This window comes from Psammomys obesus, unplaced genomic scaffold (genome assembly GCF_907164565.1).
Source record: "Psammomys obesus unplaced genomic scaffold, mPsaObe1.curated_primary_1811, whole genome shotgun sequence".
Lineage (NCBI taxonomy): Eukaryota > Metazoa > Chordata > Mammalia > Rodentia > Muridae > Psammomys > Psammomys obesus.
In genome coordinates, this window is record NW_026590663.1 from 9,386,631 (window position 1) to 9,401,594 (window position 14,964).

Genomic DNA, 14,964 nt, shown 5'->3' on the forward strand with positions numbered 1-14,964 from the left:
ACCCTCAGGCTAGCACACTTACCAGCATGGTGACCCTCAGGCTAGCACACTTACCAGCATCACAGTACATGGACTCAGCTGCCTTCTTAGGAATTTTTAAAGACTACTTTACTGACATTGGCGTTTTGCCTGCATGTGTGTCTGTGTGAGGAGCTGCCGTGCGGGTGCTGGGACTTGAACCCAGGTTCTTGAAGAGCAGCCAGTGCTCCCAACTGCTACACCATCGGTGCAGCCACACTACCCACCTTCTTCAAGTTAAGAAATGATCTTGGTTTCCTCTGTGTCCCCGACATGGGAATGGAGAGCTGGGGTAACGTGACAAGGCTCTGGCAGACAGGCTGCAGGCAGACTGGGCCTTCTCTCTCTCTCTCTCTCTCTCTCTCTCTCTACCACTCAGATTTCAAGACGTTGCCAGCCCCAGCCTTAAGTCTTGTCTTTTTCATAGAAAATGGCTTTAAGGTCCAAAAGCTTTCCATCTTGGAGTTCTATTTTAATAGTTTTTCCTAGCAAATATTCTAAAAACCAGAATGAGGCTTGGTTAGAAATGTCTGCATCCCAAGATGAGGGGAAAGGTCTTCCCAGCCAGGCACGGGGGCACAGCCCTGCAGTCATGGCTCAGACAAAAAAACTGAGTTTGGACCCAGCCTCAGGCTCTTCAGAAAGACACTGTCCCAAACAAACACCACCACCACCACCACCTAAAGGCATTTTAGACTGAAGGTTTGGTCAGACTCCTTCATCTTTTGGAAAATATTTCCCTCCAAGCCTTGTGTCAAGAGGCTGAAGGTGAGTCAGAGAAAGCTGCATTTTAACTGCTTAGTTTGGACAAGTAAGAATTTGGTCATCTTCTTGATGCAGACCGGTAAGAAAAGGAAAACTTCAGCTAGTATGACGACATTATTTCACAAATGACAGACCAACTGCACTGTCCTCGCTGTTAGGGGCCACTGTGGCATGTCATCTCCAACATCAGCAGTGCTTGGAATACAGGCACCTAGTAATTGTTGAAAGAATTCTGCTTTTACTGAGGTGTGGGAGGAGAGCTGAAGGAGGGAGGGAAGGCGAGACAGACAGACAGACACTCACTGTGGAGCCCTAGCTGGTCTGGAATCCACCATGTGGACAGTCCTGGCCTTGAATTCGCAGAGATCCGCCTGCCTTGGCCTCGAGAGTGTGGGATTACAGTGTGTCGCCATGACTGTCTTGAATCAGCACATTCTAAGATCTGCATGTCGTTTAGGTTTGTTAAAACAGCCATGTGCACACGATTATGAATTCTCGGCACCGTGGTTCAAAAAGTAAGGTTCTGAGCAAGGAGGAGTGTTAAGAACGTTGAAAGGCTGGGACTAGTGGTGTCTGTCAGTCAGCTGGTGGCAAGCATGAAGCCCTGGGCTTGAACTCAAGACCTCAGAAAACCCCATGTGGTGAAGCAGGACACCACCCCAGGGCTTGGAAGGTAGTGGCGCAAGGACCCAGGTTGGTCCAGGTTGTCTCTGGCTTAGGACATGTGAGACCCTGTCTGAGAAAAGAAGAAAGGGTGTGGGGGAGCAGTGTGGGCTCCATGAGGGAAGAGGCTGCCCCGGCTTGCTCACTTGCTCCCCACTGCTCCAAGTGCCTGACATTTAAAGAAATTTATATTCACAGCAATGTTGATGACAGATGAATGTTAGAGATATGGAACTTGTTAATACTTAAAGACATAAAAAAAAAAAAAAAAAAAGACCAACATTTCAAAAGAAAAGCACCTATCTCCCAAAAACACGAGATGGAAAAAGCCAACAAAACGTGAAAGATACTGATCCTCAGTGGATTCTTGTATATTAAAGGAAACCATTTTTCTTTCATCAGTTTGCTGGACAACAAAAAACTGGCCACACAATGTTACCAAGGGCATGAAGAAATAAACACAGCCTTGTGCTGTTAGTAGGAGGAAAACTTTCTGTACATTTGGCAATTAGATTTTAGAAATTAAATACAGTACCTCTTTGACACAGCAAGACCACTTGAAAGAATTTATTCTATGAAAATATTTGGACGGTATTGCCAAGTTGGAATAGCAAAGGAGCAAAGGATGTCAAAAGGAACCTTCATAAGACTCAATATTGGTACTAGTGTGACACAGCCACACAGCAGGATATCATAAAACCATACAGGTATGCGTTCACCTGGAAAAAATGTTTGCAGCATATTGAGTGAGAGGCGTTGGCTACAAGATGGAAATGTTCTAAAGCTGGGCTGTGCTGATGCTCAAACAGTCTGTAAATTCACGAAAATCATTGCGTTCTCCAAATAGCTGAGTTGCAGGGTATATGATTTATATATCAACGGTTTCTGTAAAAGCTAGCTACAAAACAGTATGTTATGAATATCATTTTGTCTAACACAGAGATTCACACACAGAGACAGACAGACACACAGTCATGACACTCTGGATAGAGGTGGTGGGTTTGCTGTTGATACTTTCCAGTTCCCTGCAATGGGCTTTTACAGCCAGCCAGGAAGTGGGAGGGCTAGCTGCAACCCCCAGGTGACAAACCTGTGTACGGTTACTCAAGAGCAGCGTGCCAGCACCAAACACTGGAACAGCCATCTTAGTCTTTGTTCAGTTCTTTTAAAATAATGTCTAAACCCTAACCTTCTGCCGCAGCATCTCAGCTCCCTAACACTCCATTTTATATTTGGAGGACTACATTCTGGATGGCTGTCACTACAAGGGCTCCCAGCTGGGGTGAGCTTTAAATCTTCTGCCGGAGGACCCTCCCCCCACCCCAGCACCCTTTCTGCTCGTATTCTGTTCCCACTGCAATTATGGGAATGTATTATGCTAACTCCAAGTCTCCAGAGCCCCCTCAAGGGCTTTATTTCAAGAGGACTCCTTTCGTGTCATTTTTAGGCCATTAGAGGTGGCTCTCGGTGAAGCCGAGGGGCCATGACAGCCCGTTAAGAAGTTTTTAGGTAGTCTCTTGAATTAACACACAGACACGGGTGGTTAGCTTCCTGGCTCTGGCCTGAAGCTCGAGTGTCGTTGAACGCAGTCCAGACATGACCTCACTCATCCCTCACCTCGCGGAGCATTGCTGGCAATTGTCCTGCAAGGGCACGAGGGACAGGTGGACGGGACAATGCACAAGGCCTCCTGCTTGAAGCGCTGGGGAAACATCATTTTGTGAACATGCTAAACCCCAGATGTTGCCTGGAGGAACTGGAGATGAACAGCCATACTTGGCTGGAGTGTCTCAGCCAAGAAGAGCTCTGGGAAAAGCACAGAGGACCATCTACCCCAAGAACGCGTCAAAGGGAAACGAATTCTTCCCTGAAGCTTTTAGGGAGCCGCATTCATTTGGCAACGCAAACTGTGAGCATCATCGAAAAACTCTAGGGATGGAGACAGCCAAGTGTTTACTGCCAAAGGAAAAGGAGAAAATGAAAAGTTCCTCTTAACCTCAGCCACAGTGCCAGCTGCAGCTTGAGAGAACTTGGTGAGGTAAGGCCTTGCTCGGAAGCAGGCTGCGGCTGTGCCTCTGTTTCCCCAGAACACACACCTGGGGCCATTGGCCAGTTCTCGAAATCTGTGTCTGCTTAAACCAGAAATGTTATCGAAGAAAGAGAGATTAGACAGTAATCATATCAGCTTTATTGTTCGGACCACGAGGGCAACAGTCTGTCTCCCCTTCCACAGGCAGTTCACTCCATACGTGAAGGCTCACCATGTGTCTGCAGGCGAACAAACAAAATGCTGATGCTGGAGACGGGACTCCGACTCCAACAGAGAAGTGACAATGCTCTCCGGGGGGTTTTGCGTGAGCACCGTTGTGCTTTGCACGGGTAGGCAGAAGGAAGTTTCCAGCCCAACCTCATCGATGAAGAAGGAAGGGAAGGCAAGGCCGAGCAGAAGTTCCATTTCCATGGGGAAACTGAGGACTCCCCCAGGGAGACCTGGCATGGCTGAGTCTAGTCTGGGAAGCCAAAGCCAAGAGCCCACAGGGGTTTGCTTGGGCCCCAGCTTCTCCTTCTAGTCAGCAGCACAGTGTGGGCTGCCTAGTGGCCATCTCCTCCTCTGAAAATGGGGCGACACCGCACTGAACTGCTGGGAACATCACAGGCGTCAAAACATACCAACCAGGGCCCCGAACGCTGCCCAACACACAGCTGCTGGTACCTGCAGTCCTCCAATTCTGGAATGGGAGGGGACAGTGAGGCCTCCCTGTAATGAGGAATGCTGGCAGCTACTGAACGGACGGCAAAAATGGGCCAAATCAAGTAAAACGGCATCTTCCCGAGTGGAGAGAAGAGTCTGGCTACAAACGCCCGGACAAGCAGAAGCTGCATGCAAAGATAATGCACTCCCCGAGCCTCCAGGACCCGAGTTTACTTACTCTGAATATTTACTTAAGGGGCACTGTCACAGAGGGGGCTGAGTGCGGCAGATGAAGAGGTCTGTGAGCTCACAGAGTGGTGTGTTGAACCCTGCTCTGCCATAATTCAGGCTGGACAAACGTCCACTGGCCCATTCTTCAGTACCATCTCTGACGTGGGTGCCGCTTTAAGAACGCCGTAATAATCCTAACAGGATTTGTTTATGCGTGTGCGCACACACGTGTTCCTGCACACGTGTTCCTGTGTGTGCATGGAGGGCAAAGGGCTTCCTCAGTTGCTCTCTATGTATGAGCTAGGGTCTCTTAGCAACCCTGGGAACAGGCCGGCCAGCAGGCCCTGGGAATCCTGTGTCTGTCTCCCGGGGCTGGGATGGCAGGTGTGCCGTGCCTGGCCTCTGATGGAGGTGCCGGGGTCCACACTCAGGCTTTCATGCTTGCATGGTGGACCCTTCACCGGGGGAGCCATCCCAGCGCCTGATTTCAGTAATTACTACAAGCGGAGGAAAGTTTAACCACCCAAACTCATTTGGAACCCTGGAAGCACACTGGGCCTCGTTTACCGCTTTTTACATGAAAAATATACTTGTTAAGAAAAATAACCAGAGGCCCTGCGATTACTGTGAGACATGGCCAAGTCCGAGAACCACCACACACAAGCAGTGCCGCAGATGGCCCAGAAATGGCTTCTAGAAACCCCGGTCACAAAGAGACGAATCTCCTAAGGGGGTGGACCCCAAGTTCCCGAGGGACAAGTGCTTTGCCAAGAAAGCACAGAGAGGTCTGAGATGCAGGTGAACAACGCAAAGGCAGTGAGTGTGCGAGCAGGGGCCATCAAGGCCCTTGTGAAGTCTTTGGCTGTTAAGCTCAAGGTGCAAGCTCAGCCGTCTGGCTTTTCCCAAGCTTGGGAAGCGCATTAGAAGCTAAAGCCAAGGGTCGCAGGCTCTGCCAACCAAAGCCCAAGGTTCACATCAAGGCAGAGGCCGCAGCTCCAGCTCAGGCCCAGGCTTCAGCCCCAGCTCAGGCTCCCAAAGGGGCCCAGGCCCCGGTGAAGGCCCCGTAGGACAGGCTTCTGACAATTCGAAGACAGAGGGACTGGTGTGACACACCCCCTACACACTCTTTACAGAAGACCAGTGCCCTGTGCTGTTTTTACAAATAAACAGGCAAGATCTGTTAAAAATAAAAAAATAAAAATAATTAAATTGTATTTAAGTACTCAACATTATGTGAACTTAAGTGTCACATAATCTAACTGATGAATAACAATCCACATGGTTCTGATTTTTTTTTTTTTTTTTTTTTGAGAAAGAAGTATTATGGGGTTTGAATCTTTGAAAGAATTGTGAAGAACACAAATGCATATTAAAGACATTCAATAGTTTGTTAAATATTCTTAATGGCTGGTTTCTTCAGGGCTGAATAAGAGGAGGTAGTCATGGAGCTACAGCCAGGCAACTGAAACTGGTCATCTCTGCAAACGTGTCAGACAACATAAAAGACAGAGTCTAAGGCCAACAAACAAGCTGCGGGAACAGAAACCAACAAGAAAAACCACTGACATATTTCTCCCAGCCCAGGATTCCAACAACTTATATTCCACAAGGGAACTGGAGAAGGAGGGTTTTGTTTTGTTCTGTTTGCTTGTGAGTAGCTTAACATGTTAAGTTCTTTAGAATTTAAACAGGACCACAGGAAAAACTCCCTGAGCATCTAATGGACATTATTTATTCTAATTCCTGTTTGCATCTAGCCCAATATGACTGCAGTCTCTGGCTTCCCGCTGTAGAGAAAGAAAAAGGAAGATTACTTTTGGCTACTCACTGATGCTATAGATTTTATGGTCCCAGCCTGAGGTTACAGCCAAGGCGTCCCCGTTGTTGAATGAGCACTGCAGTCTCTTCCTTCCTCTCTCTCCTGCCACTTCCTGCCTCTCTTCTATCGTCCCTCCTTTGTTTCCTAGCTTCCTTCCTGCCTGGCCTCTTAAATCTGTGCTCCCTTAAATGGCCCCTCTTTAAGATTTCTTAACTACACAGACCCTGGAAGAGATAAGCATTTTATTGATAAGATTCTGAGTAGAGCTAAGGGCATCACCCAGCAGTCCCTACCTCAGAGGAGCGAGCCAGTGCCTAACACAGTGACACAGAAGAAAGCAGAAAGATGGTTGCCCAAGGTAGCCATCCGGCTCTGCCCAAGTTCCAGGGAAAAACACAGCCCTGCTGACTAGAAAGCTATGGCCCCTTGCTCTAAACTGGAATGATTTCTACATTCATTGAAGCAAAAAGCATATGCCTTTCTGGGAAATGCAGTAAAGAGAGGTACGCTTTCAAATCACTCTTGTCTCCTGGGGCTCCCCAAATCATTCTGACAGAGAGGAAAAGAGAAGTTGGCAGGTTTGAGCACATTAATAGCAAACGACAAATTAGTAACTACGTTCTTTAATCTTCAACATTCATAATTGCACAAAGTATCACTGATCATTTAGATAATACATGTCAAACAGTCTAGTGAAGATCCTGGTAAGGTGGAATGTTAGGGAGCAACAGCATCGAGAGGAAGGCTGAGTGCAGGGGAGGGTCGGGCCTCCCTTGCCAACAGGGCAAAGTGCTACGGAGAAACACATGGAAACATATTCGGCCTGCTAGCCCACGCCAGTAGACACACAGCAATTCTAATAATGGCTTTGGCTAAACCGACACTCTACGTACATGCAATAGTTTCTAACACGGACATCCCTGGTGGTGAATGCGGAACAGGAACAGGAGGAACCTGTCCTTTACTTTCAAAACAGAACTGAGTGAGGAGGTCTAATCTCCCGATGTGAACGTGGCAAACCAGAACTTTATTTAAGGAAAGGGTTTTCCTTAAAAATGTAAATGTGTCAAAGATGGCTGAAAATCTTGTCCATGTTAGGGGAAAGTCGAGTGCAGAAACTTTGCATTTTTCTATCTATGCTGTAAAGAAAATAAAAGCCAGTGCATTTTGGCATTAGCAAAAGGCTGAGCTAAGTTCTCAGGCAATAAATGTATGGGGAAACATGGCAGGCTTCTCATTAAAGCTATGTGTACATTGGCTGAATTTTATACAAGATTCCCGAATCTTGTGGAAAATTGGGCACGGCTTGACATATGAACAATGTCCCTGGTCTGTCTGATTTCTAAAGCATTGGAAAATGTTGCACTTTGGAAATCAAGTAGAGAAGAATAAACACATTCTGAAACAGAGCTGGGTTGACTGAGTTATTTTTCCATATGTCTCCATGAGATTATTTATTACGTTTATTTCTCTTACAAACACAACCCTCATGCTAGAAATACTGTGGGCTTTTTCCTTTTTGTTTTTTTCTTCCAGTGGTGAGAAAATAGTACTGTTAAGGCGAGTCTTACCCAGCAGCAGTAACCACCTAAGGATAGCAATTTTCAGCTGGCTTTTCAGAAGCTGGTTGCCATGACAAAGAGCACAATTTATTCTTTAGTCCCTTATCACAGCTACCATCACAGACCATAAAAATTAACAAGGCTGGTCCTTCCGTATGACTTCATGCGCCTCATCCTTACCTGAGGTCTTTGTTCCTCCAATTAAATAGAATGGGTGTCAGTCATCTAGCAATTCAATTAATGCCGATTCAAAATTCCGGCCCAAACCAGAATCTATAATCACAGCCTCCTAATCACAGCTCAGTCGTGAGAATGAAAAGCAAGCAGGAAATTGCACTAATTACTCAATTAGACTAATACTGTATTTTTAAGCAAGGGCTTAAGGGGTTGTCCGCGCTGACAAAGGACTCCTGAGTCCCCTCACCTGTGTGTCCCCACGCCTGCATGAGGCTGCCGCTTTCACGTGACCATGATTTCTGCCCATCTAACACGGCTGGACTCAAGTCAGGCAATGGGAAATTTTAACTGATATTAGGTTCATAATGGGGGGGCTGGGGAGACAGCTGTGGCAGCCTCCCAAGGCTCTAAGCACAGACTTTTGGGGTGCTGGGGACTTGTGCTAGGCCCTCCTCCTTCTGCTGTGAGCACAGAAGAGCACGCACCTTTCTGGTCCCAGGAAACCATTTAAGGAAGAGATCATTTTGCACAGAGCTTCTCTGCTAAACCAGTAAGATACAACCTCAGCCTCAAACCCCAGCAGAAGCTGCGGCGTGCGAGCTAAGACTGAGCCAGGCACCTGGCGCAGTGTGGGGCCCTTGGGCTGCAGGAGCCAGGAACTCATCTGCACCCTGGGGGCAATGCCAGGTCCACCTGGAGAATCTTTCATGAGATCAACAGGGAACGAGAAAAGCCTGCCGGGAAGAACACAGCAGCAGATGTGACTGAATTATTTACAAAACAACACTGGTTACAGACCAAACGGGCTGGACCTTACTTAAAAGAAAGCATCTTTCTTTTTTCCTATTCAGTTTCAGAAGACAAGAGTATTCTGTAAACAACAGGGAGGCAGCTAGCGCCTGACAAGCCTCTGGTTTTTGTGGTCATCGTCAGAATCCTTCCTGAGTGGAGGGAGGGAGAAGCGGGCCCACAGAGCGTGGCCATTCCTCTACAGCAGTCTGAAAATGACCAAGTTGGGAGTGCTGGGGGTTCCGAAAGGAGGGGATATTTATTTGACCAAACAACACAGGTCTTCACTTCCAGGGTTTGCCTTGCAGGTGACCACTGTTGAGCGTGCGGGGGTTCGAGTGGCCGGCAGGACCCCCGGTGGGCAGGTTCTGGCCACTTCGACTGGCAGGCACCTTTGAGTCTTTTCCGGCAGAGTTATTCTGGTTCAGTCGGCCTGAGGGGAGCAAGAAAGAGAAAGGAGCCAGGCTGCAAGAAGGGTTCCAGGAACAACCGGCCAAGAGCACTTTCAAGCCGCTGTGCTCAGTCGGTGGCCACGTTTGTGCCAAGGGGGCCTTCTGCAGCCTCTGCGGAGGACCAGTGGTGACCTACTGGCTCATCCCTGAGGTCAGCCTGATGTTGGCGAAGGGGGTGGGGATGGGTATAGAGGGTGAGGAGAGACAAAGGAGAGGGAGAGGAGACAGCAGCAGGCAAAGACAGGAAGATGAAGAGGACGCTCCGGCAGGGTCTTAAGCAGACCCAGAAGCAGAAGGAGGGGCTCTCCCAAGGAGGCATCTGAGCGGCTGCACTTGTTCTTTGGCTCTGCGTGCTGAGCCTCGCCTTTGCCCGTGACCCCCGGCAGTTCATGTGTCACACACAGAGCCCCCAGTACTTTAAGAGTATGGACGTAAAGAAACTCTTTTGTGATGAGGGGACATGCAAAGGTGCACGGCTCACGCTCCAAAAGCAAAGGTCAGAATCTCTTACTAGGATTGCCCGCCGGTCCCTGCTCGCCTTCCAGGTAACGCTCTATCTTTTTTAAGTCTTCTGGGGTAAATCTCCACTTGTTCTCGGCTGGCAGGGCTGGCATTTTGGGGCTGGATCGTTTCCGGGCAGTACCAAGAGGGACGGTCTGCTGGCAAGAGGCTGGCAGGGAGCCAGTGACCAGTCCTTCCGGGAACTTCTGAGCTAAGACCTTCAGACCTGCAGGAGGAGAACATCAGAAAAAGCAGGATTAACACAGCGAGGCGGCAGCAGGCCACAGGGCACCCGCCGGCAGACCTTCCTGTCCTTCCTCACCAAGCCCATGATCTGAAACCCTCCTTCACTGCTGTGTCAGCAAGTGATCAAGAATGCCACAGGAAAGCTCCTGCTCAAGTCTTTAGCCTTCTCACAGAGCCCTGCAGTAATGCCGTTAGCTTAGGAAGTAAAATCATGTGCTAGCTAGGCCTAATGGCCCGCCTGTAATTCTAGCAGGCGGGATGCAGGTGCAGAAAGATTAAAAGTTTGAGGCCAGCCTGGGCTATGCGGGAAGATCCCGTCTCAAACACCATAGAAGCCTCAAGTCAACAAAACCTACAGTGGAAGAACAAACCTCCCTCTTGCCCCCACATGTGCTGAAGGAACCAGAAGACAGGTCCATGGCTCCCAGCTCCCTCTGGACCCAGCGCTGAGGTCCTGGCACTGAGCACTGAAAGGGGGCAGTGCGGGTCTGGAGGCAGCCTAGGGTAGGGGTCAGACCTGGAAAGCAGACTGCAGCTTTGCTCACCGCCAGAAAGCATGAAGAGGTTCTCGAAGCCGCGCTCACACATGGTGGTGGCCGCCTGGCTGGCCAGCCTTTCGTCCTCATCATATAGAATGATGATCTTGCCGTGAGCATTTTTCTGTGAGCTGAGTTAAGGGTCTAAGCACTGAGCTAATGCTTCCGGACAACACACACTGGGCTGCCACGGTTTATCCGGCAGAGCACAGTGGACACCGGGCCTCATTCTCACCAGGGCTTCCCTTGCCACAGAAACCACACAAGACAGGGTAGTTCAGCTTGGGGAACTAGCATGACCTACGTCCTGACAGCATGAGCTGCGTACTTTACACCTTCCAATTCTTTCACCTTTATAACCCTGGAAAGGAAAATTAACAGCCTTCATTTTCAATCTCTGTGTCATACCTCACCGAAGACCTCCTTACCATAAGACAGCAGAACCACCTCAAGGTCCAAAATAAAGGCGCAGTTTAGGGAGTGAGCCTGCAAGGAGATGTCACCTCCTGTCAACAATGGAGTTTACAGACAGCTTACACCAGCACGCATTACACATGTGAATGACTCCAATTTCGTGAAGACAAATTACACATACGCACACACATATCAGAAACGAGTCAGGACAAAATACACCAGGACTGTGATAGGAGTTCATACTAACTATCTGATAATAGGATATCTTAGTTTTTCTTTTTGATATTTTCAGTACTTTTCTACTAATATGATTTTAAAATTTCATAAAAATTTTAAGAGGAAAATGAAAATAGAAAAATATTTACTTCCTAAGTTCAATTTGGGCAGGCTTTCCAGAGGAGCCACAGTCTCAGGGTGAGGTCTCACAGACCCTTAACACTCTCAACACCCGAAACCCAGGGTTTTCTGGCACAGTGAAGCATGGTTTCCAAGGAACTGGCTTCCCAGTTTCGGTGCTCAGCAGCGACAAGGAATCCAAACTAAAACATGCTAACCTGGTTAGTAGCAAAGGTCCCTTGCAGTTTTCACACTAAGAACATGGTTCATGTTAAGTCTGAGTCTTAAAATCCTGGTGTCATCCAATTTCTTAAAACACAGCAAAGGATACATACTCAAGAATGTCGTTTGAGTAGGGGTTCATTGTCCTGGATAGAGTTGCAATTGGGTAACTGTGAGCTACAAAGACAAGAACAAGATCAGGAGGCCTAGAGCTCTCTTACAACCTGGCCCTTCCCAGCTGGCTTGAGTCTAAGAGGCAAGTATACTTTCAAAGTCAGTGAGCCATGAACCTAAGCGTACCCAAATACTTTATGAAAGAAGAGAAAATGAAAGGGCTCCACAGAACAAAGGCGGAAACTCGGCTTCGCTGCTTGCGGGTTGTGTCCTGGGCCCGTGAGGCACCAGAGACCACAGGCAGGCCCTCTCATTGGGCATGGTGGGGCTAACTCCAAGGGTGTCCATGATGGAGCCAGCATGGACAGTGTCCCTGACTGCTGGTCCCGCACCAGCAAACAAGGCGAGGGTGTGCGGCCCTTGTCTCTTACCCCCGACAATATGGCACTGCTGATAAGAGTCTCTGTCACGAACGTCAAGCAGCAGGAAGGGGCAGTCCGGATACGGCTTGTCTTTGCCACTGGGCTCTTCTTTCTTTACGAGCCCTTTGTCTACATCCAGTTCCCCAACGCCACTGATGACGCTACGAGCAGAAAAGAATAGGTCATCAGAAACTAGTCAGAGGCCAGAGGTCAGAGGTCAAACATCTCTTCAGAATGGAGAGATGAAGGTTCCTTGTCTGTTCCAAGGCCACCCCTAAGAAGAAGTAAACAGGCAGGGTGCCGCAGCTGTGCCCAGAAGGCAGGCCTGTGCAGATGCTGGAGCACACTGGACCCTAGGGCAGGCCTGGAGCATCTCTCTCACTATCCTCACTCAGAGAATGGAATGCAAGCCACTCCGCAATGGGCTGAGGGGTGGAAGGTGCAGGGCAAGGGCTGCCCTCAGCAACAATGGCAACATTCGGAGAAAGGAAGGCGATGGTTAATCCAGTCAAATGTAGGAAAAAAAGAAAACAGTAAGTGGGCAAAGAATAAGGATTGCAGAAAAAGAGAAAAGATCTTTAAACACAATATCAACTACCAAGAACGTTTCCCATATCTCACGGGCAGGCCCGGGCCGTGTGAAGATTCACCAGCCAAACGTGGACAGGCAGAGCGGCACTGCCGTGAGTGATGTGGGTACCATTTTAGTTAAGTACACCCTCTGAGGCTCCATCATGGAAGAAAAGATCACCTAATGACACATTTCTCAGAATGTCCCGTCATTAGGCGACGCGTGACTGTACTCACACAGCAACCTATGCAGTGTGGACACTAAGCCTAATTTTCAGTAGTTATCTGCACTCACTTCCAATTTACACAGGAACATGATGAGCCTGAAGAGGCTTTTAGAGTTAAGGAGACAGTGGAAGAGCTGAAAATAAGGGCGTTCGTCACTGACAGCTCTGTTCCTAGGTCATTAGACAAGAGCTGCCATCTTACTGTCAGGGAGAAAATGCGGCAAGAACATCAGGGGACGGAGAAGACCAGGCACTGTGAACAAAATGGCAAGCAGCGAACTCTCTGTAAGGAAGTGAGACTGCTCTCGGCCGGCCGGGAGCAGCAAGCCTGAGTGAATACGTTGCCTCATTCCCCGCCCATCCTGGGACTTCACTCTCTGCATTTAAAGCAGTAAGCACCATGACTCCATACTATACCGTGCGTATTTCATGCTGTCCTCTCTCCTTTTTAAACACTGTGTGTGTACACCTATGTCTGGTACTTAGGTGCATCGTGTGTTTGTAGGAGTCCACAGATGGTTCTGAGCTGCTATAAGGGTGCTAGGAACTGAACCCAGGACTTCTGCGGGACTTGTGCTACACAGCGAGTCCAGGCCCGCCTCTCCAGCCCCGCCCATCTCTTCCTGCATGCATTTGCATAGCCCTCCCATGAAAGCAGCCACGAAAATAAGAACACAGTGGCACCAGTGACGACGTTTTTCTAGCAGAAGTGTCTTGTCGGGGATGGGATGACTGCGTGCCGGAAACCAGTGCCCACCTTATAACCAGCACGTAAAGCTTCGAGCAGTCACGCACGGAGTGAAAAGGGTGAGCCATGTGCTTTAGAGCTGATGCCAATGGCCGCTACCAGTTTCCTCTGTGCCTGGTCCATGCCAGGGCACCCTGTGGCACTGTTTCTTTCTTACTCTAGACAGGACAATATACGCTTCTAGAAAGGACAAAATTCATACTCAGAACAGAGACCTAGTGCGTGAAAAACTGACCCCTAATTAACCCGAATGTGGACGGGCTGAGAAGACTGGAACCGAGAAGTGAAAACTAACTTGTTAACTAGCCCACCTTCACATGAACTTGGCAAGAAGCAAAAAGCACTCCGGTGGCATTTAATAGAGAAGGCAAAGGCTGGGGCTGGCGTGGGGCATCACTGCTGCCAGCTCTGTCCTAGGAAAGTCAGTCTGTGAGGGGGGTCAGATGAACAAGGCAAGCGAACAAGGCACTCCAACATAAGTACCTCTGCAGAGTGGAGCGGCCGGACTCCCCTGCTCCCAGGCTGTTGATGAACTGGACAGGGCTGGGCGAGTCTTCCCCAGGGCTCCCTTTGCCGTTGGTGCTCGCAGCGATTTCCAAATCAGCCTCTGAAGTTGCAGAATCATTGTCTGAAATTTGCAATGAAGGAATACTCAGGGCTGGTGGGAGGGCTCAGTGGAGGGCGCTTGCCCCTGGGACTGAGGAGTCGGATCCCTGGAGAGCACACGTCAAAGGAGAGAACCAGCTTCCATGCTCTCCTGACGCCACATGCACACTGTCACAGATGCGCGTGACACTCACGCCACAAACAAACACAGATTTCTAAAAACTAAAAAAAAAAAATAAGCCATCAAATGGGATCTCAGGACTTGAATGTACTTTTAGGTATTTCCATTAATAAAAAGTTTAAAAAAATCATATCACTATGGCTAAGTTACTCTAAAAGTTGTAACACAGGAGCTCTCAAAACACTGAGGTAAGCTAGGGGTTCCCAGGACCCTTTCCTGTGTCTACAGAGTGAGAACCCTTTAGGATGTTGTCTCCATCCCTACCCAGCTAAGGACAGAGCCTGGCGTCCTGACCTTGCAGTCCAGCTAAGTTCACAGCCCATCACTTTTCTTCCCTGTGTTTGTATTTGCTCGGCTGGTATGAAGGAGGCAGTGTGAACGCTCCAGACTCCAGCAAGTTCTGCGGAAGTGGCAGCACATTTACTAGCACTCATGTTTTCCCTGTCGCCCAGGCTCTCACAGTAAATCCATCTGGCAGTCAAAAGAAGCGTCCTTCATGAAACAGTGGTTAATAATTTCCATTAACTCCACCTTGAACTAGTATGGTGGCTCACAGCCGTGATCCGAGCACTTGGGAGGCTGGGGCTAGGGGACCGATAGGGGTCTGAAACCAGCTTGTGCTATACAGCGAGTCCCAGGCCAGCCTGAGCTACAGAACAAGAGCCTCGCTCAA

The 14,964-nt window shown here is 48.9% G+C and overlaps 1 protein-coding gene across 2 annotated transcripts in view; it reads right to left on the reverse strand.

Annotated features, from left to right (window-relative positions):
* Positions 1-6,795: 6,795 nt before the first annotated feature.
* The window catches only part of Cep41 (centrosomal protein 41), a 38,125-nt gene continuing 29,956 nt past the window's right edge, over positions 6,796-14,964 (reverse strand). The window contains exons 6-11 of one of the 2 annotated variants that reach the window (XM_055608231.1): positions 13,988-14,132; positions 11,969-12,120; positions 11,533-11,600; positions 10,461-10,575; positions 9,680-9,895; positions 6,796-9,149 (exon numbers count right to left, since the gene is read on the reverse strand). In XM_055608231.1, the coding sequence (XP_055464206.1) occupies positions 9,001-9,149; positions 9,680-9,895; positions 10,461-10,575; positions 11,533-11,600; positions 11,969-12,120; positions 13,988-14,132 (845 nt within the window). In that variant the 3' untranslated portion in view covers positions 6,796-9,000. Of the gene's footprint in view, positions 9,150-9,679; positions 9,896-10,432; positions 10,576-11,532; positions 11,601-11,968; positions 12,121-13,987; positions 14,133-14,964 lie in introns of both variants that reach the window. The other variant, XM_055608232.1, reaches the window with a different exon arrangement.